The 25,797-nt window shown below is 38.9% G+C and overlaps 1 protein-coding gene across 1 annotated transcript in view; it reads right to left on the reverse strand.

Moving 5' to 3' along the window:
* GFRA1 (GDNF family receptor alpha 1) overlaps positions 1–25,797 on the reverse strand; it is a gene marked incomplete at both ends in the record, with an annotated part of 142,557 nt that overhangs the window by 44,434 nt on the left and 72,326 nt on the right. Inside the window, one exon of the mRNA XM_080348218.1 lies at positions 9,718–10,057. Coding sequence (XP_080204344.1) covers positions 9,718–10,057 — 340 coding nt within the window. The remainder of the gene's footprint in view (positions 1–9,717; positions 10,058–25,797) is intronic.

Here is a 25,797-nt window from a genome sequence, read left to right on the forward strand (position 1 = left end):
GAGGAGCCTGCTAAGATTTCTATTTAGTCTGTCTCTGTACCAAAGCTCTCCAATAACATGAACAAATCCACTAGCTGCCTTCTGAGTACCATGTCTTTGTATATTTCCATTTTATTTCATTTCCTTTATGCTGTTTAATTTGTAGCTTCTAAATATAAATGATGGTCATGTTTAAAGATGTCCAAGCCTCAGAGTGTCTCTTGATAGCGTGTTACTCAGGAAAGAACTAGTGCATTACGGATAGAGTTGTTCTCACTTCATTAGCTGGGCAGACAGGAGTGTCTTTGAATTACAGGCTGGAAACATAAGAAAATCATTGTCACTCTTGAAAAGCAAGCCAAATAAATTAGTGCCACTGCAGGTCCTTAAGTGTGCCACTAGATGGTTAGGTGTTTATTAACAACTGTATCATGAGTGCACACTGAAAGGATGTGGTTCCAAGTACCTGAGAAAGACATCCATGCCAATAATATTCTCTGTAATCACTTGAATAAACGATAATAGAATATTGCTGGCTCAAGCATGAAAAGTTTGGAGACAGAGAATAATCTTAGAAGTCCAATACGCGTTATGTCTTCATGAGAAAAGTTTCTGTTGGCAGATGACTGGATCATCAGGTTTCCTAAGGTTATGCAGGGAGGTTCAGACTGGATATTGGGAAAAAATTCTTCCCGGAAAGGGTTGACAGACATTGGAACAGGCTGCCCAGGGCAGCGGTGGAGTCACCATCCCTGAAGGTGTTTAAAAGGCATTCAGACGAGGTTCTTAGGGACATGGTTTAGTGCCAGAGTTAGGTTATGGTTGGACTCAATGACACTGAGGGTCTCTTCCAACCAAAATGATTCTATAATTCTATGATGCTTTTTGCACAGGAAAATCCCACAGTAGTACTGTGATGTGTGGGGTGACATTCCTGAAGGGAGCAGCTCTGTGTCCCCTTGTCAGAGACCTGGCTGAAGGAAACAAGGGGCGCCCAGTGTGTCCTTGCACTCAATCATGCAGGGTCTGTGGGCAGCCAGCATAGCTGAAACTCATCTTGAAGCTACTCTAAAAACTGTTCTGACTTCAGGAGTAAGACAACAAATATAAAATGAGAACTACAGCAGATAAAATCAGATTAGAGTCTCTTTTTACGTGAACCTTTTCTTTGCCATACACAAAATAACCCTATCAAACAGCAACTAGAAATGTTCTGGCACCAGCAAACCAATATAGCACTGATCTTATTCAACATATTTTACTTGGTTTTATAAGCTATACGGATATATAACGCTAGTACAAAACCCAGTGATTTGTAGTACAATATTGCAAAATAAACCATTTTTACCAGTTAGGGATGATGTGGCTGTCTTAAGAGGGGTTTTTTTGTCTCCACTGTCAAAAGAACCTGAACATAGCCACTGAGCCTGAGCTGACAGCCTGTGATATATCCAGATGTTTACAGAAGTTGCTCTGAAAGATACTGTCCATTCTGAAGAATGACAGTTCTCAACTGGCATCATGGTTGGTTACTGAGATGTATCTCCAGCATTTCACAATGCCTAATTAGAAATGGGAGCATTGCAACAGAGAGGACAATTACTGTAATTTATGCTTGAATTACAAAAGAAAGTGAACTGAGTATACAAACAATATGGCTTTAATTTAACAGAGGTCTTAGTCATATGTGCTTTTTAATAGAAAAACTTGCTGTAATGGTTTATAGAGTGTGCTTGAACAAATATAGTGTAAGCACAAACATGTGAATGTAAGGTCATCTATTAATAATCTTAGGCAGGGGTCACAGTCAGCTCACACAGAAAATCCATATTCAACAGTAAATACACACTAGAAAATGTTTTCTGTGTCACATACTTTAAAGCCAGCAGATAATCAAGCATAGGAAACAACCACCACCTCTGCCCAGCAGTTTTTACAGATACTCATACATTTACATCTGGCTTCCACTTAACAGTAGTTACCCTATTAGTAACATGGTAGTGCTTAAAACATAATGAAAGCAATGCAATTTCTATGCAGTAAACATTAAAATGCTAAAATCTGAAAATATGCGTGTGGCTGTCACTTGCTCTGTTGAGAAACAAAGTTTTATTTTTAGTTGCAGTGCTTACATTTTCTTGCAGCTATTTTAATAGACGAACTGCCACCAGAAATATTCTCTCACTGAGACCTGATGTAGAATGATATAAATAACCTTTACAAAGTCCAGCATAATGGAATGGTAAAATCAGTTGACATTCTTTTAATTAGCACTGTCTGAAGATTTACCTACATAGAACAGGAATAGCCAGATTCGTACCTGGAATAAATCCACTGAAGGCACTGATGTCAGAGGAAATACAGTGGGAATGGACTTGATATAATAGCTCTGTTATTCACATTAAACATACAGCAGCTTCTTGCCTATAGCTTATATATGTTTTGAGGTAAATGAGAAAACGTTTTGATTTATTAAAGAAAATGCTGTTCTGTAACATATACACACTTTCTTTGCTCCAGAAACAGCAAGCTAGCCAAATATGACTGGATGTACATTAAAAGGGATCAAAAAAAAAATCTTTTCTTCACCAGACTTAACAGATTAGTGGGTAGAAACTCCTCATGCAAGCCCGTGGATGCTAAACTGCTCCCTACAAAAATATCTCAACTAACAACTGAACGAATCAGTGGTAGCAGTATTCCTACTAGAACCTCATCCAGCAAAGCAATTAAGTGCTTGCTTAACCGTACGGACACAAGTAGCTCCAAATTTAGATCTCTGTTAAAGTTTAATGATGAATTTAACTTTCCCGGATTTCAACATTTTTGACCAAACATACTACTAACATATGCAGTTTAATCTTTTCCCCTGATATAAACACAAAACAGGTCACATTTGCCTTCCTGGTTTGTGTTTCTAATCTGTAGTTGTCATATTTCTTATAGTATAGTTTTCTTTTCTCTCTTAGAATACCAAAACAAGCCTTTCCAGACAAAATGATGATGAGGGACCACATCTGCGTGATATAAATTCCCGCATGTTCTTAGAGCTAGAGTTTAGTGGTGGCTGAACGAACTTCAGCCCACTGACTGATATGGAAGGCAGGGTACCTAAATATGGCCTATTTGTATCCAACTTTATGATTGCTGTATGTTCACACACACATACTTTATTCTCTCTTTCACTTTTTCAACCCTGTAGAGAGGTAATAATAAATATTCAGTGCCACAGGTTGTTCGTATCCTTAACAGTAACCAGAAAGGACTATCAGGACCTCAGCCACGTCAGCGATCCTGCCAAAGCTTCACCATGCAAAACAGAAGTCGGCTGAACCAAACAGCTCTGACAATGTTGAGGCATAACTTGTGTTTTACAGATAATGGGCACGGAAGAATTACGCTCCCTTGCCGTGGGGGCTGCGTTTCAGGAATCAGCAGAGGTTCTGGCTGACTGAAGGGAGCCGCTTGCAGTTTTGAGCTCGCCTGACAAGGGAGCTCAGCATAAAGATACTGTCTAGTTACTGCTTCTTGGAGCATAAACCCCCTGTGCTGAGGCTCTCTTCGCTGTTAAAGCACAAAGTGATGGGAAAGTTGGGTGCAGGAATAAAGCTGGGCCATTTTTCTAACTACTATATCCTTGCAACTTTGCTTCCCTTGAAGAAATGCCAATCACCCGGCAAGTGTTTAATCTTCAAGACCCTCTTAAGTAGAAAAGAGAGAGTATAAATAAGGACTGGCCAACCAGATCCTGGGACTGCAGAATGAGATCCGTCTACACTCTAACAGGGACAAAGCACTCTTGTTTTGCTGGGTGTTGTGATTTTTGGATTCCAAAGGGATTTATATATATGTTTTAAGGAGGAACCGCTTGATTCATTCAGAGTTTTACTCAGACTGAAGAAATTTAAAATTACCTTTGTTTATGGGGGGTGGAGGGGAGAGTAATACTCTGCCTATTTCACTCTGCTAAAGAAATACATCAATGTAATGGATCATGTGAGGGACAAGAAGGGAAGAAAATAATACAGTATTGCAGCACTTTCTATCTTTGCCTTGACTTGAGAGGGTTTTTGCTTATTTTGCAGAGACTGCATTAATATTTTTTCTTCCGGGCTAGCAATTTCCCACATACATACCCCACTACACCATCATGTGTCCTCTACAGAACAGCTTTGGTCCCACCTCCCCCCAGATCCCATTTTTTGAATTTTCTCAACTGTGATCATTTTTCATTATTAATTTATTAAAATGAATTAACACCTTAAATAAATATGATGCCTCTAGCAATATAATATGCACGTATGCATATCTATATATACACTTGTATATACACATATAAAAATCATTCTTCAAATAAAGGCTATGCTTATAGATGTGAGGTGAGCTTTTGGGCATGCTGCAGTATAGGGGCCAAAAGGCAGCTTTAAATTTTTTCCTATCCCACTTGCTATTGTGCAGACACAGGCCCTTTCCTGGCAAAGCATTAGTGTCACACACAGAGAGATCTGGGAGGATTTGCAGGTAGCCTGAGCTCAGACTAACCCTATTACACTGCAGACATCCTGCATCTAGTGCAGGGTGAGTCAGGCAGCACATGAGGTTTTTCACCAACTCCCTGACTCGAGTTTCCAAACATACAATACAGGCATAGCCTAAAAGTCTGTAGAAATCAAGAGTGTCCCTGTTTTCATGTCCTTAACAGCATTACAAAAACTATGTTGTTGTCCTGGTTTTGCATAACCACAGCAAAACAATCATCTCAAGGAGCTGCCAGAGAGCTTTGAGTGCCAAACTGATATAAATACCCTGGAGGGATGCAAATCCAAGTCTGTTACAAAGAACTGTATAATGCGGCTGTGTCCTTCATGAAAATAGCCACTAAATGTCCTTAGAGTACGTAAAGTTAGAGGCAGCCTGAGACTGAGGAGTCAGGCTTAGTAGCTGGACAACTGAATTGTAACCAGTATAAGCTACAAGGCTCTGAAAGGGAGGAAGCACCTATGTTTTCTCTTATTTACTAAATTACAGATGATCACTGGACTGTGGCAGGATAGTGAGGGAGGAAAAGAACAACACATGGAGGAGTACGTGCCAGTAATAGAGAGAACTCAAATGCAGCAGAGAGATGGTGAAAGTCAGGTAATGACTGGGAGATCTGGAAAGAGGAGATGAAAGGAGAGCAAGCAATGGGAAGAGGCGTGAGAAAAAAGCAAGGGAGAAAGTGAGAAGAAATGAAAATATGTCTAAGGAATAGAAAATTTGAGGAAAAGGGCATATTTCTTCTTCCTCTCTCTCCTCACACATCCCTTTAGCACACTCCTTGCTATTCTTAACGCTGTAACTGAAGAAGGTTCCCATCCAACACAAGCCGCTGGGCTCCCCTTCTGCTACAGCAGGACAAAAAGGGCTGACTGCACATTGACATCTCATGACAGACTTGCCTGCAGTGTTGAACCATCCCTTCCTCTGGCCAGTCTTATCCATGAGGGTGTAGGGTTTGCAGTCAGTAGTGGTACATGTTGCAGGAACAGCCCTTAAGTCTTATGCAGAGAAGCCACAGGTGTAAAGCTCTTGTAAATTTGCACATGCTTTAAGGAGAAGAAGCACAGATACAGTGCCTTCCTTCCCATGGTAAATTATCATTAAAAACGTTCAACAAAATATAAAGAAGGAAAATTAATTTCTTGGCAAGTTTCTTACGTTTTCAGGAAACGTAGCAAGCAGTTGAGCTTTTGTTTTAGCTTTTACTGTGGATGAACTTTTATGCACTGATGAAAAAGTCTGCATATTTTCACAGAACGATCCTCTAGCTGCAGATGCAGGTATCTTTCATACAGAATTGAACGGGTGGTTCCAACAAAATTAAGACTGGATAGAACAGGTGACCAGAAACCAGTCAAAAGGCAAGAACACGCCAATGAAAGCACATTTATAAAGATTTAGTTCTCTGAATACACACTGCAAAAAAAAATCTTAATTACATTTTCAGGGAGATGACCTATCTACTGAAACCTAATTGGACATTTCATTATTATCTCTCAGACATCCCACACAGAAAAGTTATTTCAATACATTATGCAGCCATTTTTTTTTTTCAGTATCAAATAGCTGTAGACAGCAAAATGTTCTTTTTACAGAACCAAAGGCAAAACATTAAGAATAATATTTATTTTAGAGCCTGTCTTCTGAAATTAGTCAAGAACTACTTTCTGTCTATTTTGACTTAAAAATGAGCCTCAATGATTTGACGAACCATTTTGAATATAGTAATTGTGTAGGACAGGAAACATGTTACTAGACTCTTATTTTAACAAAAAATGCCTCATTTAATGCCACCCTCTTTTCAGATGTTTGCGGCACATGACTGGATTGATAGTGATCTTTTAATAAATAATGTGTCTGTAATCATTATCATTCTGGTCAGTGCATATGAACGCATCCAGGAGACAGAGGAAGGATGCAAATTCAAAACACAGATCTTTAAAAAGACCAAACTAATGACTCTCACTAACATTATTCAAAGAAAAAAAATATTTGAAATACTGTCAAATGTGATAGTGGGAAAAGTGAAGCACACTGTGCTGCATTTACGGCAGACTGATATTTTTAAAACATGCCAGTCACCTTTCTGAAGTTTAATTGGTGGCTGAACTGATCAGAACAGGAGGTTCCTCAGAGGTTTGAGCTATTTCAACACAACATCATTGGTGAAAGTCTTTGACCGTACACTGATTTTCCTTAGAAGTTTTGTTTATGTTCATATTAAAAAGGAATTCTAATGGCTTCTTTTTGTTCTTTAGGGTTTTTTTGCTTTTCTTTTCAGTGAGCATTGACTGGCAGGCCTGGGAGACTCCAATTGCTTTCAAAGCTGGATACAGACTGAGATACAAGCAGAGGCAGCAGAGAAATTACAATGAAAACGAACCATTCAGTATTCTGAAGAAGTTGAAAAATTAGGACCATTTACATAAATCAGAACTTGTTTGCATTTCTTGACATTTCTGTTCTCTTTTCCCTTGACTGAGAGTTTATGTTTTATAACAGATAGATTAATAAATTAAAAAAAAAGAAAAAAATAAGCAGAGCATCCTTCCATCTCAGTTATAGTGGTACCTGCAGTTTGGCCAAACTGCTTCCCCTCTCTCAACTCTGTTTCAAAAACAGATTCAGTGATATATGTATCCAGGACAAAGCTTTTAAAGACTGTCCAAATCGTATGTTAAAATACTTATTTGCACAGACCAAGTTGATATTTTATCGAGAATATGGGCAGATTCAAACCTTGCACTTCTGAGTAAGCAGCATTTGTAAAACAAGGAACTTTCAGAAACATTTTAGAACTTGTCCCCCTTGTCTTAACTAGCATTAGGAAGATTTAATAGATACAATATGCACGCAAATAATAGTTTCTAAATGACTCTGTTTCACAGTAGGCAGACCATATTCTCAAATTGTTCTCCAATTTAGATACACTTTCTGATTTCAAAATTAAATAGAAGTTATCAGATCTAGAATTATATGCCTACTGATTACTGCTTTTAATTATTCTAAACTTATATGCAATTATTATGTAGACTGATATTTATCAGTGTCGATACTTTCAATAGCAGGGAGGAGATCATCTCCCTTTTCTTTCCTCTCCGCCCAAGTCCATGTTTTCCCATAAGACAAGGGTAACAAATTACGCGAACTCCCTTTAAGCGCACAAGTCACAGAGACAAAATGCTTTTTGCCGTATTATGGATAGGCTGGAATAGCTTTGCTGCTGATTCCTCCTTTCCATGGCAGTAGAGACGGAACACTAGCAATTCAGACAGCCCAGGAGGTAAAAACACCCATGAGAGATGACTCTCAGGAACACAACAGGTTTGTTTTACCTCCAGGCATAAGACACAACGACTCAAGTGCTGCACTTGCTGACTCTGCCCAAGACCCCACAGGCATTTGGCCACCTGTTCCCTTTTTGCCAGTGCTGCCCTTCCCCCTCACAGCCAGGTCTCATTGAGCCTTGGAAGAGTCCAGACTTTTCATTTTGGTATTTTAAAGCAAATAAGCCACCTGTAAAGAAATCCACTCACCCCAGTGCCAGCTGTGACTTGGGGCAACAGGAGCACAGATTCTACCAAGCCTTCCTCTGCAGTGTTGCAGTGGAGAATGCACAACACCAGACTCGTGAAGTCAAATTAAACAAAATGCCACTAAAAACTGAGCTGCTGTGACAACATTATATCAAAGCTGACCAAAGGAAAACATAGTCATGAGGGAAGTAATGGCATTCATTTAACTAAGTAATTCCTAAAGCCTGAATAACAGTCCTTATAAAATCCTCTCTCCCATTTCATTGGCATTATAACACACTGGGTGTTTGGCAGAAAACACAATAAAGATACTGTAACTCTATTAACGGGGCCTGTGTATCGTGAAGACAATATACACAATCAAAAAGACTAATGGCACAACAGGGAAATGGAAAACAGGTGGTTCTGAGACTACATGTATCCAGCTTTCATAAATTGCCATAGTATCAGCTCCAAAGGTGCTAAATGCAACTCACTGGACTGAAAGAAGAACCCTGCTCTGATTTAAATCTGCTCTAATTTGAGTCAGCAGGAAACTGGCTCCAGGTTTCCCCTGAGCCATGGAGGTGAGGGTGCTGCCTCCTCACCTGTGAAAAATACTCAGGCACACCTGAGTTGCTATGGCCAAATGTTTAAGATCAGCAGTGTAGATCTCACAAAAAACTTCAAAGTAAATGTTTTAGCAGGCATATGTAAGTACTTATTAAGATTTATATCACGTCTTCAGTGTCCTTGACATTTTACAATAGTGTTTATTTCCTTACTTGCTAATTCAGAGAACGGGATAATCTACAACAAATTTACACATTAGAAACGAGCAAGATTCTTGGGCATGACTTCATAAATAGGGCATTAACACAATAACATTCTTGTATAAACATACACAATGCTAAGTAGGAATAAAGCATTTCCTAAGGGCAGGGGAGGTGCTATATGCCACTGTTGTGTATGCTGAAGGCAAAAGGATGGAGTTTGTCCTGTGAAGCAGCATCTGCGCTGCCTCTCCAGGACGAACACCCAGAGCAAAGAGACTGTGAATTAGGTCAGTGAATCAATGACCCTCCCGTTGTATTGGCCCCGCACCTGTGTCAGGGCAGAGATGATAAACCAATTTTGAGGCTAAAACAGCTCTACAAAGACCATGGGATCTAGTCTACAAACATGGACTCCTTTTTTCCCAGTGAAGATAAAACCCATGAATAGCCTGTGTATTGTGATCATTTATAAAGTCCAACATGTGGCTCGCATTCACAGTTATTAGTGCTCACATGTAAGATTACAATGAAAATAAATCCCATTATAATGAATGATTCTATTTTCACCTGGTCACTAATGGGACATAAAATCATTCTGAGATACCATTCACAGAGACACCTAATGAAAATGTTTCCAACAAAAATCTGTAAAAATTAAATGGGGGATTTTAAAGATTCCTCCCTAATGCGAGGGAGTAGCTGTGAACAGTTTGGAGAAGGCACACACTGTAACCAGATGCAGGCTTTTGTTATTCTGTTAAGGATGTCAGAAGCGTTTGCTTTATTCTTTGACTCATCCTTTTCCCTAAGCAGATATTCTGACCCTTAGTCCTGGCAAATCCAGCAGTACCAAAAAGTTCTCTCTGGTACCTCATTAATCACTCCCCTGCCATGTGCTATCTTACCTGCAGATGTAATTCTTCTTGCAGGATTCTTGTAAATTCAGGCAGTTTGGTTTCTCCCTGTCCTCATATGAACACACAGGAACAATAGTCTGCCGTCTCCTTTCTGTACAGGCTACGTCTCGACAGGAGCAGAAGAGCATCCCGTAGCTGTGCTTTGGGGGAACTTTGTCAAAAAATAGCCGGAGGGCCTTATGACACTTCCGCTTGTTACAGATTTCATTAGACGTGCTGCTGGTGCAGGGGGTAATGTAAGCAGATCTGAACCTCTTGCAGGTATCATTTAGGTTACAAGCTTTTGCTGCATCCAAGCAATTGTTCCCCTTTGAAAGTACTGGCTCCACTAGAAAAAACAACACAACAGCAGTAAGAAATGTGTCACATTTATATTGTGTTTAGATGTTTTGTGTTTATTTCACTGTCAATGAGATCCTGATTACATTATTTGTTACATACAAAACTTTCAGTGCCAGAAACTGTGACCAGTCCTTCTGTTTCTTAGACTAATGGTTTAACAAGTGAACAAGAGCACAAACATGCTGGCAAATAAACGATGATTACACCAGGCAGGCTGTATTTGACCTTCTTTGTAGCAGACATGCAGGATGAACATTGGGTAAGACTTGGCCTCACTAAAAAGCTATTAAAAATCACTGGTAAATGGGAAGCCATACATTTGGCCGACTGCACAAGAACACAGTGAGAACATGGGCTCCTAACTCTGGTTTTGTAAAGCTCTGACGTTTTTGTTGTTTTTTTTTTTCTTTAATAGTATAAATGACACTCCAGTGTCTACAGCAGGTAACAACATTTAAAGGTAATTTGTGAACTCTGCAGAATATAAAAGCCATATGCTTGTTACTACAGTTTTTGAGGTATAAAAACAGCCAACCCAGACAGAAAGAAAAGCAGATGCAGCCCCACGACTGTGAGCTAAGGCCACCTGTAAACTCCATGCTTAGTTAAAGACACTTCTGTAAGATCTATAGATGCCACCTGAACCCTGGAAGTTTTACGAAGTTTACAAGCATTGAAGAAGCTGATGTAGAATTAACAAGTGACTGTGAAAGAAACATTTTAAAACAAGGAGTATGTCTCTCTTCCACACACACACTACAAGGAATTATAGAAAAAAATAAACTCGGATAAAAGTTAAGACTATAACTATACATTCAATTTTGCAATATATTATCCAGACATTAAAATCCAACAGATGCTTTGCTTAAAAATGAAGGCAACTGGCATTAGAAAGCAAAATTCAATTAAGAATAATTGTAATGCTGCTTTGGATATTAGGACTGCCAACATCACAGATTCAAGAAAATACATTAACTCCCCGTTGTTAAAGACTTTGCAAGCTTAACAAAAATTTTTGCAAATCTCTAAAAGTGTGCAGTGACCTCTGAGCGGGGCTGGCCAAAGAGAAAACATCTCAAATGATCTAAAGCTCTAAGCTCCTCTTTAAAATATATATATGTGTGTGTATATATATATATATATATATTTTTTTTTTTTTTTCCTAGATCTTCCACTTTTTCCCAAAAACTCAGTCCAAGGCCCTTCTAAAATTCAGTGCCACTCTTCTCCATTCTCCTACCACTTTGCCTCCTATTCCTGGATCAGGACATCAACATTTTATCTTTCTCCATGGTAGGAAATGATGCTGCAGCTTGGCTAATGTGCTGGACTGAGGTACCACAACTGCCTAAACTGGCTGTGCCCAAGATGGGCCTTGGTGCCCAAACACATCACCTGCTACTATCCCACCTATCTTACCTATCCAGAAATAATGCAATGCATAAGTAGCATTAGATTTGTTTTCCGCTCTAGTGATACACTGGAACTATGTTCAGTGGGTTCATACATTTAACCTTTGTACATTTAACATTCACACTCCCAAGTCCTTCCCAATCCCAGTTTCTTGCAAAAAAATCTGCAACTTTTGCTTCTTCACATATTACAAAATTAGAAACATGCAACATTTGACTATAAATTAACAGAGCTAAGCATTTCTTATAATAGCAGCCTACCACAGTTTAAGCAACACCAGATGCAGAAGAGATGAGATATCCAAAATACAACCCTCTCATTAAATGGTAACATTTTTATATAAAATGTTGTACTACATTAATATACAATGATAATCTTAACTATACAGTATATAGAATTATATGTTTAACACAAATATAATTACTATGTAATCTGCAGGGCATATAATTATGCAATATATGAATAGTACATGCTAATTACTATGTGATTGCAGAGTAATTACATGGTTATTTGTGCCTGGGAGTCAACTGCTGAATTCCACTCTTCAAAACAAGATTCTGTGGAAGAGTTCTGAATGGGGCATTTTAATACAAACAGACACCAGCTTACTGTATGATGTATTATAAAACATTGTTTAAAAGAAAATCCAAGATGTAATAAAGCACCTCTTTGCTGATAATCATACCCACATCTTCCATTAAGGGTCCAAAATGTAGTAAATGTTGATATAGAACTAAAAAGCACTGTAAATATGAACATCTCAAAAACCAAAGGGACAGGTTAATCAATCTTTTTAAAAATAGAGCATAAGCCAACTCACTGACCACGCAAGCAGCAGTGAAAATTATCTTGGATGAAAGTTGAATTAAGTGCAAATTGTTCATAAACAGTAGTTACGCTCATTCATATAATTTGTACCTACCCAAGATTCAGATTCTTCTACATGTCAACTCTGACCATGGACCAGGTCTTTTAGTGTTTATTTTTCTTTCCAGAACTACCCCTGGCTGTAACCTGCCACTTGCCTTTTCTATTTTGATACATATGTCTCCAGCTATTGCTCCTGGCATATTTATCACCACATTACACAAATTATTTCTACCTTTTAAAACCAAGCCTAAAATACAGCACATAAAAGATATGCATCAACTGAATTTGAATTAAACAAGACTGTCTGAACCAACTCTTCTCATTAATGCCAGCTTCTCCCAAGCTTTTAAATCATGTTTTAATGCAAAATTTACAATCCAGAACACACTTCATGCTTTATTTTTATTGCAAAAGTACAACATCATTATTCCTAAGTCCTGTGGTAACTACAAACAGTCAACAATACTGAGAATGTTTCTGAGGATTACTTACGCAGCAGTAATACATAAGGTCAACAATTCACCCTGCTTCTGTTCTGCAAAGCTTGAATTATTAAGACAGGCAGGAGTTTGGCTCTAACTAGGTACTGACTACGTTAAGAGCAAATAGATCTAACCCAGAGCTACTTTTCCTGCCAGCATCCTTTGAGAAAGGTCTGTGTAAGGAGATTCTTCTTCAGTTCCCTTCTCTCTTGAGGCGCTTGGATATGGATCGGGGGGGTCAGAGCAGCACCCTGGGAGAAGTAACGATTCCTTCCCACCACCATTTCCCCACCCAGCGCTTCCTCTCTCCCAAGCCCACTTTGCCTTGGACCCACTCTGGCAATCTCAGCCAAACCACGCAGCTTTCCACTTCTGCCAAATCACTGCAGGCTCCAAGGGAAGGTACTTCCAGGCAGGTGGTAAGTGATGCCTCATGTCCAAGGCACTGGTTCCCAGCCACAGCAGAGCAGATCCACAAACACCAGGATGTCCCATCAGAAGTCACCAGCAACTGCACCAGCAGCTCCCAGCTTCCATAGGGTTAGGATACCTAAAAACGTCCTCCTGCCAGGCAGTTTGCTGTACACCATGCACAAAAACTCTGGGACGGCAATAATTAGCTCACTGACACTAAATTACCTCTACGTGGATCACCAGTTAACAGCTCTTCTCCTGCACATGTAACATGTTCATACAAAATGAGAGGTTTTTTCTGATAAATTTTACTGATGAAACAACAGGCCTTGTATTATAATATCAGGTGTTACCACTTGGACATTTATCTCCTGAACCTGCACGACCCTGGCCCAATTCTGTCACAACTGCAACGGTTCTGGACTCAAGCTCCATATGACAGAAGAAAGAAGCCAGTCAAACACTCTAGTCTTCTATCCAGGGATGTTTCTAAAGTTTTAATAGGGTTTCCTCTGCCCTGTGTGATCTTCCGTATGCTTCACCCTCTTTCGCAGTCTCTTCACCTTAATCTTTCATCTTCCCTGCATTTCCATTTCTATTTCATTTCTGCACCAACCAAGCCTTTGGCTGTTAACCCCACAGTGCACAAAAAGGGATTCTCAGTGGATACTTGGATCTTCTTATTCGTGCTCCCACTAGATGGAAGGAGCAAGAGAACTATTACTTGTTCTATAAGATTCTTATTAAACAGCAAAATGGACACTTAGTGTTCAATTTTCTTGCAGCACATAAAAAGCAATTTACTGAGGTTGCCATTAAAATCACAATTACTATTTGCAAGTAATTAGCATTAGTAGTTTTTCTAGGGGTTTTAGTGAAGGGAATGCTATAAAGAGAGTGGTAAATGTTAATGTGATGAAAGGCAAAATTACAAAGTGATAGAGGTGACCACATGGGTATGGACCTACTCCAACACAGGCGTAGAATATGGCAGACAGGAACCAAAAACCGACCAGAATAAGGAGGAGAACCGTGATCCCACTTTAATAAAAGTGCTGCTACGGGGTTCATCAAAGTACTTCTGCTCTGTAAGAAGAGCAGATTAAAAAATAACGCAGACATAGGAAATATTGTCATCTGCATCTTAATGGATTTAAAAAAAAACTACCATTTTCCTGGACAAATTATTTCTAATCCCAAATGGCAGAGAAAAAATAAGTCATGAGACTGATACACGTACATGTTATTCTGAGGTTCTAGTTGTCTTCTACTCAGCATTTAGAGAACAGTCAGATATACTTCAAACCTTTTCTGTAATTGTAATAGGCAGGTGCTTTCCTTTTAAAATTAAAGCTATTACATTATCAACAATATCCAGAGTCTTCAGAGTACCAGCAAATATGACAAGATGCATGCTAAAATTACAACTGATGGCAGCAGTAGGTACACCAGGTGACAAGGATGTTGAGACTGACTCCTGTGTGCAGAAGGGCACAGCCAGAGCTACAGCAACAAAAGGACCTAAACAAACAACACTGCCTAAACTAAGACTTTAGGTTCTTGAGATAAAAGCTGGAACATTTTACATTCCTGGTCAATCTTGTAAGTCTCTGATAACACAAATTCCAAAGGTCCCTAGAATTCTTTTCTGAATACACCTACAAATCTGCTTGAGGAGGTAAAGACTGTGTCCTGTCCGAGCCCTATAAAGAACATTTACATTGCTTATTGTGAACCAGCTGACATAATTTGGAAGTGTGCATCACTCAGCTACCATGCTTTTCACAACTGCTATGCTTAAAGTCTGTTGTGAAACACCCTGGCCTTTGTTCTTATGAGGCTCCACTGGTGAATCATCAGTCAGGATCTAGCAGGCTTTGGTTCAATGCCTCCTTTAACCCGGAGACTCAGAACCACTGCTCTCATTTCCCAGAATCATTCTCCAACCATCTCACTGTAGAGTGCTCTCAAGAACATGCACAGGAAATGGTGCATATTGCAAAACACAAGAGAGAGCATGATTCTTCAGCCCAAGGATGAGCGCTCTCCCTGGGAGGTAGATTGCAGGGTTCTGGCTGGCACCCAGGAAGGGGAGTTATTTCTCTTACAAGAGCAATGACTGGAAACCAGGATTCCCTTCCTGAAGATGACTCCCTTAATTTTAAGCCTGCAGAGGCGTGATCCCCCTTGTGTTTTCTAATCCCTTTTAAAGAAAAACATAACCTTTTCTATACCACAGCTCCTCCCCTTCCCTCCAGACCAAGCTACTGCCTAACCCAGGCTTTGTGAAAAGCCCTAGCAAACAGCAGAGAGCGGAGGCATCCCACTTCTATTCTGATCACTAACTTAATGACTAAAGCACCATGACATCTTCTTCTAGGTGCGCATTAAAAGAAGTGTGTCTGTCTACTCCCAGGAACATATACGGATTGCTGTGTGGACAAATGCACCTGCCTGGGGCTGTGAATTTGGGTCTTCAGGTCCAAAGTCTTTCAAGAAATCTCAGTTTCTGTATTTCATTTTGTTCGTCTTGACATTTATTGTGCAAGGTTTTTTGTTGGGGTTTGATTGTTTGTTTAATACAGTATCCTCTGTGTATTTTCTAAGGATTCTGAGCATCTTTTTAAGGATTTAGGATGTCACCTGGAAGCAGGCTCCTGACTTCTAGGTGGATAAATCTATTTCTTGGTCTGTTCCTGGAAGTTTAATTCTACTAAGAGGGCCGCATGCCCTACATGCTGCATTTTGCATTACCCAGGTTCACCACTGGATCTGGGCTCTAATACTTGGCATAACTCTTTTCTTCATTTAGAGTTAGGTCCTGCTACCTTCAGTTGACCATTTCTGAGTGCATTTCATAGACACTGTAGATAAAAATTGCAAGGGAAGACTCCTGTGCTGGATTCACGTTGATGAAAATGGGGAGAAATTATGTCTTAAGATTTCCTTTGATATTTTCAGTCTTTTCTGGGGAGGAATGGGGAAAGACTGAGTATAAAACTCAGAGGTGGCTGAGCCCTGTGGGTTGGCTCAGAGACATCTGCTCGACTTACAGGTTATGTGAGAGGAAAGTCTTATAACCCTACAGTGAACTGGTTAACATTTCCGTTCCATGAGAGCAGGGAGGAAAAGGAAACCCTGCTCCTCAGTGTTAACAACATTGTGGTCTGCTGCTGAAATTCCTTCTGTCTTCACTTACACAAATATCCTGATCTATCACCTTTCATTTCTGCTACAAATCTAATGAAAGATTATGCCAGGGTCCCTTATTTTCCACACGGCACTGAGGACAGCAGTTTTACATTATATTCACGCCAGCGTAGTTAAATCAATCTTATTCACTAAAGTTATTTTGAATTTTCAGTAATCTGAATTCAAGAATTTGGCTCTTTAATTCTGCCTTTACTTCTGCTGTCCAAGGTATCTCACATAGGAGGCAGAAATGTATGAATAAAATCAGAGACTGGTAAACAAAGTAACTTCCAATTATTGCAAACTGATCCAGTCACTGTTTCTCACATTACTGCACCAATGACTTCAGTTCTACCCTAAAGAGTTTTAGGGCGTAAAGGTCATTTTAACGTATCTGCACTGCACTAGCGTTAGGGATGGATTACGCATGACTGGGACCATATACAGAATATATTTTTTTTCTGAGGGAGAGATCTTAGTCATTCTCCATACAATTCATGCTCTGTACTGAGTCAGAGGCTGGTTTTGTGATGTGGAAGGCTATTGCCACGGTTTCAGCTGAGTTCTTCTAATTAATTTCCCCTTAAAATATTCAAAGTGGAAATGTGTTGCTGCCTATGCTCTCATGTTACACAGTTCGGTATTTTATTATTAGCTAAATACTAAGTCAACAGAATTGAGAAAGAACTAGCACACATAGAAGTACGGAATAAACCTGCGAAAATATTCAAACCTACACGGTTGCCATGAGAAGTGATTTACTGCATGCAAGTTCTCAAGACACAGTGAGAGACTGTTTACCAAAGTCATGCCAATTTACAGGGCAACTTTCAGCATTTCTTTTTATTACTGCAGAATTGAATTCACAACTTGTTTCCTCTTTTCCTCAGACTTGATTAATTACCGTGTTAACATAACTACTGTTCTCCTGCTTATAATGGGCTCCCTCTAAAGTGCTGCCCCAGCAAAATAAACCAGGATAAAGCTTCCAGCTCTTTGCTCTAGCACTGCAATCCTTTCTAATCTCACTATTTTTCAAATTTATATTCCATTCCAATAAAGCTTGTGTGAATACTATAGCAAATCAGATAATACAAGGTTATGACCCTCGTAATTGATCCTTCAAGGTTCTTTTTTTCCTTTTTCGAGTTGACGTGGTAAAATTACATTTAGATGTGCTTGTTGACACTTGAGAATTCACTTTGTTGGTCATATAGACTGTTTCAGAGAGATCACATTACATAATGATGTATTTCTAGTGCTTTATTTCTTCTATACCTACAACCCCATTAAGCTGTAAGCAAACCTCCCATGAGGCTGTAAGACAAGTATCAAGGGGGCAATGCTCCCATACTGCTCAGAGGGAGTACAGCTGGAGGAAGTATTCTGTGAGGATACAGGGTTAGACATTAGCTACCATTTTAAACTATTTTCAAATAAATAAAAGCAGCTTAAAATCAAAAATTTACATTTCCATTTGTAGAAAAATAGGCATTTTAGTGAACACAGACCATGTATGCCGGCACTAGAAATCACTTATCATCTGTAGCAATGGTTTCTGTATCACATGACCACTGGAATAAAGTGATTAATTGGACTGTCTCAGTAAATGCGATCATTACACTTTTAATTAACCTTTTCAACCTCTTGCACCTTTTAGTTTTGTTATACATTAGATTTTTGCAGTTTTCCAGTTATTATGCTTGACTAAGCTTAAAATAACGCAGAGGTCTCTTAGAAAGATAAGAAAAACAATTCAAACAGCTCTGACGGTTCCTAATAAGAAAATACCACTGATACTGTCATCATAAGGGTAGTTATAAATCAGGTGGAGGACAGACATTCTGAACTCGGTGGCTACGTTCCCACCTAATTTTTGTTTTGGCAGCACACTGTTATTTAATGGCTCCGGGTACCAGGAAACTAGCTTTTGAAAATTCTTTCTCAACCTAGTTATAATTACTCCATATAAATCATACAATGATCAATTATAATAATCTTAGCTTCATCCATTATTTAAACTTAGCATTTGAATCTGCACAGCAGGAGTGCAGGAAATTCCAAAGTCCCTTCTCTGCTCGCTAACAACTGCTTTATTCCTGAAGTCATGCCAGTTATAGAAAAGAAGGGGCCAGATATGCTCTTAGCCATGACATCGAAACCTGAAATAACCACAGATTTCAAATGCAGACAGGTTTCTGGCTCTGAATATAGTATTTTTTTTCTAACCACACTAGCTTCCTGTTGTTGAAACGAAATTCAATGTGAGATTTTGCTTACTTCACATTGGTGCACCAAAATCAGAGGTGTTCTACAATTATATACACTGACAGCACAGTATAGTCTTACTTTAAAATGGCCTAGATCTTTCTCAAATATATATATATGCATACAGACACATTTGTACACACAGGTGTATATGTACATAGAATGTTTGAATACTATTTGGCTTCATGTCTCGTTTCACAAGATAACTGCTTATATATTTATTAATAAGCATGAGAAATAATGCAGATGTTTTTTGTCTAACTTAAGGCGGATTTTAAGATACCTGAGCTCAGTGTGATATTGACGATAAGTCTAATGGAAGGAGGAAAGACACTTAAAATAAATGAACTTTCACAAAGGCTCCGCAAAAAAATTCAAACATTTTTCAGTAAAATTTTAGAACTCTTAACTGAATTTTGAATGAGTAAGAAGGATTTTTACAGCATTTTAACAACCTATATATTTTTGTCTAGGCGAAATATTAAGCTCCTCATTACTATTTTTTGCACCTGCTCCTACTTTAATCTTAGCCATGATGTAAGTGATGAAATGTAAACATAAGGTCTGTTTTGATGTTTAATATTTTGAAATTTTCCAATGCTATTTTAGTGTTTCAACTACATGCCAAGAATTGGTTTGTCAATAAAGTTGTATTTTTCTGGTTTACTTTTTTCCAAATCATTAAAAAATAAAGCTGTTAAAATGTGGGAAGTGAACACATAAAGAAGTCTTGGGATATATTAAAAAAAAATAAAGTGGTGCTTTTCCATACAGAGAATCACACTTTTTCTCAACATCAAAAGAAAGAGTAATAGGTCAACTAAAGGGAAAAAGCTCAAAGGTGGGAACGTGAGGGCTCCAGAGCTGGATGCAGCACTCCAGGTGGGGTCTCACCAGAGCAAAAGGGCAGAATCACTTCCCTTGACCTGCTGGCCACGCTCCTTTTGATGCAGCCCAAAATATGGTTGGACGTGTGGGCTACAAGCGCACATTGCTGGCTCATGTTCAGTCTTTCATCCACCAGCACCCCCAAGTCCTTCTTGGCAGGGCTGTTCTCAATCCCTTCATCCCCCAGTTTGTACTGCTACTGGGGGTTGCCCTAACCCTGGTGCAGGACTTGTTGAACCTCATGACATTCACATGGGCCCACTTCTCAGTTGAGAAGGTCCTTGTCCAGGTCCCTGTGGATGGCACCCTGTCCCTCAGACGTGTCAACTGCACCACTTGGGCACTCAATCCCAATGTCTGTGTCCTTGTTGAAGACACAGCGTGGAAACTGGCGCTGCTTTGAGTGAGATCTCAATGCCCTCCAAAGGTCTCTTCCCACCTTAATTATCTGCCTAATCTATGCCCTAAGGTGTTTTTCAGTAACTCCATGGCCTCTCCAAATAGCTACCCAGTATTCCCTATACATTCTACTAATTTTTTTTCCTGGTATCTAATCTATCACTTCCTGCAACCTAAGTCCCCTATTTCCTTCCTAACTACTCTCTTCCATTTAGCAATGGCTTTTTAACTTCTTGAAAACTCTTCCTCCCATCAATCTATTCTTAAGCTAGTCCTATACCATCTACTAATTCTTTGTAACATAAGTCATGTTTTGTAGATATCTAAACTTACACTATTTTATTCTCAGATTTGAAAAAAAAAAATGGAGATCACAAAAAAATCCATTGACCAAGAATAGGAGTTGTACTCAGGAGATCGCTACAGACAGACAAAACCTGTTAATTCAACAGCTGCTGAAGCATAGCTTACTCTAGCCTCAAGCCATACCAGTGTAGGTAGGGATGGTTTACACGCATTGACTGTCTACTGCATGAGTATATGTTTGCTTATCTATGACAGCAGCTTGCTCCTGATGGCTATAACCTGAAAAAAAGAGTCAAAGTATATAAAACCTCAGTAGAAAAATTATCCTGCTTATTCTGTGGTATTACTCTTTTGGAAGGAAAATCAAGAGAGGACAGAGGGCTGGAGAAATGATTGTGAATTGAGCCTGACAACAGCAGCTGATGAGATAAATCAGGAAACATCTGAAAGCAGAGAGTGGGGAGAGATACTCTCTCCAGCAGAAGGAGAGGAAAGCTCTACCTTCTCTAAAGCTTCTCTAAAGCTCTCCTGCAACTCCTATCAGGTAGCCACAGATGTCTCTGTGGTCATGACAAAAGTACATTAGCACAAATAAAAAAGAGACTAAAATCACAGTGAAAGCAGCAGCAACAGAATCAGGGCAGATGCTCAATTAGTGACAGCAGCAGTAGGCGTGGGGTGACGGTTGCCATCATGGCAGCAGAGAGAGCAATAGAGTCAGAGAATGGCAAAAGGCACAGCAGCTGTGGAGGCACCGAATCACCCCCCCTTTCCCTGCTGGTAGTGAAAACCATTTGGGGCAGTTATCTGGCCTATCTAACAAACAATAAGAGACTCATTCCATTAATCTGCCACCAGCTGCTCTTCTTTTCTCCATCAGTTGGTCCCAGTGCAATCCCACTGAATAGAAATGAATGCACCATAATGTGAAGAGGGCAGCACTGGTAACTCTTGTTCTGCTTATGGCTTTGCTATGGATCTGCTTCAGGAGGCTCAGGTGAGCTGCAGCCCGTGTTCCTGCTCTCTTCATCTAAAGACTCGTTGTTGAGGCTTCAAACACCAACAATCATGGAGATGTGTGCATTGAGGCAGGTGCACGTAATGGGACAAGGGAAGTAAGTAACTTAAATGATACTGACTTAGACATTTAATAATTATTACACTAGTCACTATCCTACTGTGTGTGCAGAAGATAAAGTACAAAATGAAGGTAAGACAGCTGTGTTTCATATATGTCACCTACATGCAACTGGCTGTTTATTAACTTGAGATAATTATGTTATTTAATAAGTTACACCATAATAATAATTAGACCACTGTCTACCGTAAATCCCCTTTCACTTCCACTTATGCCACATACGACATGTAGCAATAGACACAAAACTTATTTCTGTTCTGGTCTTTGTCCTGTTCTTTGCTAATTCCGCTTCCCCAAACTAGTCTGGTTTACCTTTACTCATGTCTTATAAACACCCAATTTCTCCTGTTTTCCACATGTAAAAATGTAGGTTTTCCTGAAAAAAAGGCAAGCAGGATATCAAATTATTTTGACTTCACTGTTAACTACATAGCACTTGTGCCTCTCTTTGCATTTCTGCCTGCATGTCTCAGCTGATTGTTAGAATCTGATCTGAAGCCCACTGACAAAAGTATTTTGACTTCAATTTGCTTCAATAAACCCTGGATACAGGTTTTTATGCCTTAATTCATTTAAATCAACTTAAGCATTTCATTAAGTGCTATGACGAACTGGGCACCAGCTTGCACTCTTCTTGGCTCCATTTTAAAATGTAAAATACCTATGGCACGTATTGGCTTTTCTTTAGTGTACATGTTTACAAATATGTGAATGCACACTTATGTAGGAGTAAAATGAAAAAAACTGAGAGAAACAACTAGTGTTACACTAAAAATAATTATTGTTTCAACACTAAAGTAAAATGAATGTCCTCCTAATTAGTGAGGAATGATCCTCACTAAGTAAAACGACTACATTATTTACATTTAAATAGTCTGTTTTATTCAGAGCCACTTCATATACACACACACTACTTAACTGCAGCCAGTTCTGGAGTAGCAAATTATATAATAGCTACCCAGCACCAGTAACACTGTTCAAGAGGCACTGGAGGGACACGGGTGAGAGGTAAACTAAGAGTGTCTAGCACTCCTGTAATCAAAACTATAACATTTACCAAAATCAAGGCTTTTTGTTTGTGTTTTGTTTGTTTGTGTTTTTTGTTTGTTTTTCCTAACATAAACACTCCTGATCAGGTAAAAAGTGTTACTGCTGCCAGGAACGCAAATCATGAGACTGACATCCCAACTCATATTCTGTTTGGACACTTGTGCAGTATTGACCTAAATGGATGGTTTTGAAATAGTAATTCACAACTATTAACAATATTAATCACTTTCCCTTCATTACAGGTGCAGCCAGTACAGTGTTGCAGAGACAGCAACTGTACAGTGCACCATAGCTGTACGGTGGTAGAGTCATTCTCTGGCACAAAACACTGATCACTATGGGATCTGGTAACATGCAGACTAGAGCTCCCTGAACCTCCTTGCATAAACGCAGCTCGAATTTATGACATTGTTCTGACTTTCTATGTCACCAAAGCCATGGATGTAGGATGGGTGCGGAGTGTTTGTATTGCTAATTTCTGCCTGTAAACCTTGAGGTATACCGAACTGAGCAGAAAACATTGGTGAGTCTCAGTTTCCCATTTTTCTCTACTTCTTTTTCTTGAAGAATGGATTCTGTAACACTGTTAGGAAAATCCTGGCAGAAAGTTGAAGTACTTAGAACCCGTGTCCCTCACAAACAGGCTGATGAGGAGTTTCTTCTCAGTCCTGTTGGACATAGGAGATTAACAGCACCCTATGTATATCTGCTCCTATTTAAATACTTCTTCATCCCCATCAAAACCAAAAAAGAGTTTGCTTATATACACCTATTGATTAGTATCAATAGCAGTATTTTTACTTTTAAATATGCTTACAAATGCATATATTTAGTTAAAAAATAGTACTCAGATCAAAGTCTGTGACCTAATCTAAACCTGCATCTTGAAGCTAGTGATGTTCTAAAATTATTGTGATATACGAAAAAGACATAAAATAATAAAGAGCCCAAGCCCCCCAAACAAGGACAACAGACAGAAGCACTGAGAACAGAATCTCAGCATTCACTACACATGCGTTTCTCAATCAGCAAGAACTGCTGCTCTGCAAGGCCCTCATACAACTCTGAAACTTTCACATCTGATTAAATATACATCCAACACAATTCTATAGCTTCCTCTGCAATTCAAAAGCATGAGAAAGATTAAAAACACTATTGAAATCAACACCAAACCTTCAAATAAAATTAATCACGACAAGTTGTTAAAGCTAGAATGATGCAGAAAGGAGAGAGAGCCACACTACAGTAGTGCACCAGTAAATAAATAAAGTACAGAAGTCCCACATATCTGACATTTGAAGAACAAAACTATCCATCAATGCCTTGGCACGGATCGATCAAACAGAATGCTACTGCCGAAAACGTAATAGTATGATGGTAATAATGTAGCCATAAAGCCTCTACTCTGTAATTGACTGCTTCCACTTCAAGCTAGCATGTCTAAAAGAGTGACTAATGTTCACCTAAAGATTTCACTTGCATTGAATGACAATCAGCTTACACCTCGCACTATTCTCTGTAGAATGCTTATGCTGGGTAATTGTCAAGGGACATGAGCCAGAGGGGAAATAGTCTACTTAAATAAGAAATTTTTTATGAAGAATGGTACAATAATCTCAAAGGAAAATACACAGTTTCTCATCTGACTGTAAAACACAATGCAATACTCTACTTCAGCCAACACATTCCTCTCCTGAAGCAGAAGCATCAGGAGTGATTCCACAAATAGGTCAGAGTGGGTTTTATCTTTCAAACAGCTATTTAAACTTTCAGCAAAGTATAAAAAATACACTGTATGCTTCCCAAAACTACAGCCTATATCCTTTGAATAAAGAGCATATTTTTGAGAATCTACAGATTGACTTTATGCTTTGGTCAGATTTTCCTTTGGTAGAGGGGGAAATAATGCAATTTCATTGAAAGTCAATAGTTAATTAGTGTTATAAAACCAAACAGAACTATACACTTCAATGCTATAATCTGCCTTCATAGCTTGCTTTTGTGATCTTACAGAGTAGACTATCTTAAAAATAGTATGACATAACTGTTTATTTAGTTTTAATTCAAGAGACTAAAATGGATTTAAGCATATTTTGTACTGAAAAACTAAAGAATCAGTTTGTTTTTTTAAAATTTTTTGAGGTCAGAAAGAGAAATTTAAATTAGCTTCGTAAGTTTCACTGCAGATAAAAATATATTTATAATTAAACTTTTTGAAACTCTCTAATGGACCATGAGAGTAAGTCAAATTGCTCTGTCGTCTTTGATATATACTTAAAGGTAATTGGCTAGTCTTAGTGATGTATTTTTAAAGAGCTACCTGTTGATTAATAATGTTTCAGTATTAATATAACCACTTTGTGTGGATCAAGAAACATCAATAGCAGAAAGGCATATTTATCCACAAATTAACTGGATACAGATCTGCTACTTTAAGCCAAATGGGGCTCATTCACTCCTTATTTTACAAGAGATGAGAGACAACTGTAACAGTGAAGATTAAAGCAAAACTTGGTTTTATATTTTAGCTGCATACAATGGATGAAGTTCATATTTTTGTGCTCTTGCAGAATGCATAAGTAAAGGACGTAAAAGCAAAACTCCCACCTGTGGGAATCTGTGACACAGTAGTTTTGTATTTTGGGGCCTTTTGCTCAAATGCTGGACAAAATGAAACATATGGTACAAAGGACTTTTTTTTTTTAAATCCAGTTAAAAATGGATTAAACTAGTAAATGATCTTGTAATCTAATCCACGTAGGCAGAGCTTTTCCAGTCACACTCATCTCACTGTCACCCAACAGGCTCCATAAGGACACAGAGATTTGCCGATTTAAAGAGATATCTGAAAATAATACCCTGGCTTGCATGTGGTCACCCACCACAGAACTATATAGCTGAACATGACAAGCTGCTTGCAGATGAAAGTTATCTACCCGAGACTACAGTGTACATTCACACACTATATGTAAATATGTGAGAAAAAAAAAAATACTTAATTTCCATAGGAAATGGCAGACGGAGGAGTGTTGTGCCTTCCTGCTGCAAACACTAATGAATAAATTCAGGAAAGCCCAACTGTCAAGTATTTTACTGAGCCATTTCACAACCTGTATTGTGCTGTGAAATTTTAACAAGATCAGAGGAATTCAAGGCTGGAAGGAACTGTAGCGGCTATCTTGTTCATTGCCCTGTGACAAGCCAAACTGAGCACATCCTTTGCAAAATATCCACCTATATCTACCAGTGGAGGTGATGCTACAGTCTCCAAGGTATTTCATACAGTGCCTCGTTATTCTTAAATTT

The sequence above is a fragment of the Nesoenas mayeri genome (assembly GCF_963082525.1).
Source record: "Nesoenas mayeri genome assembly, chromosome: 7".
Taxonomy (NCBI): Eukaryota; Metazoa; Chordata; class Aves; order Columbiformes; family Columbidae; genus Nesoenas; species Nesoenas mayeri.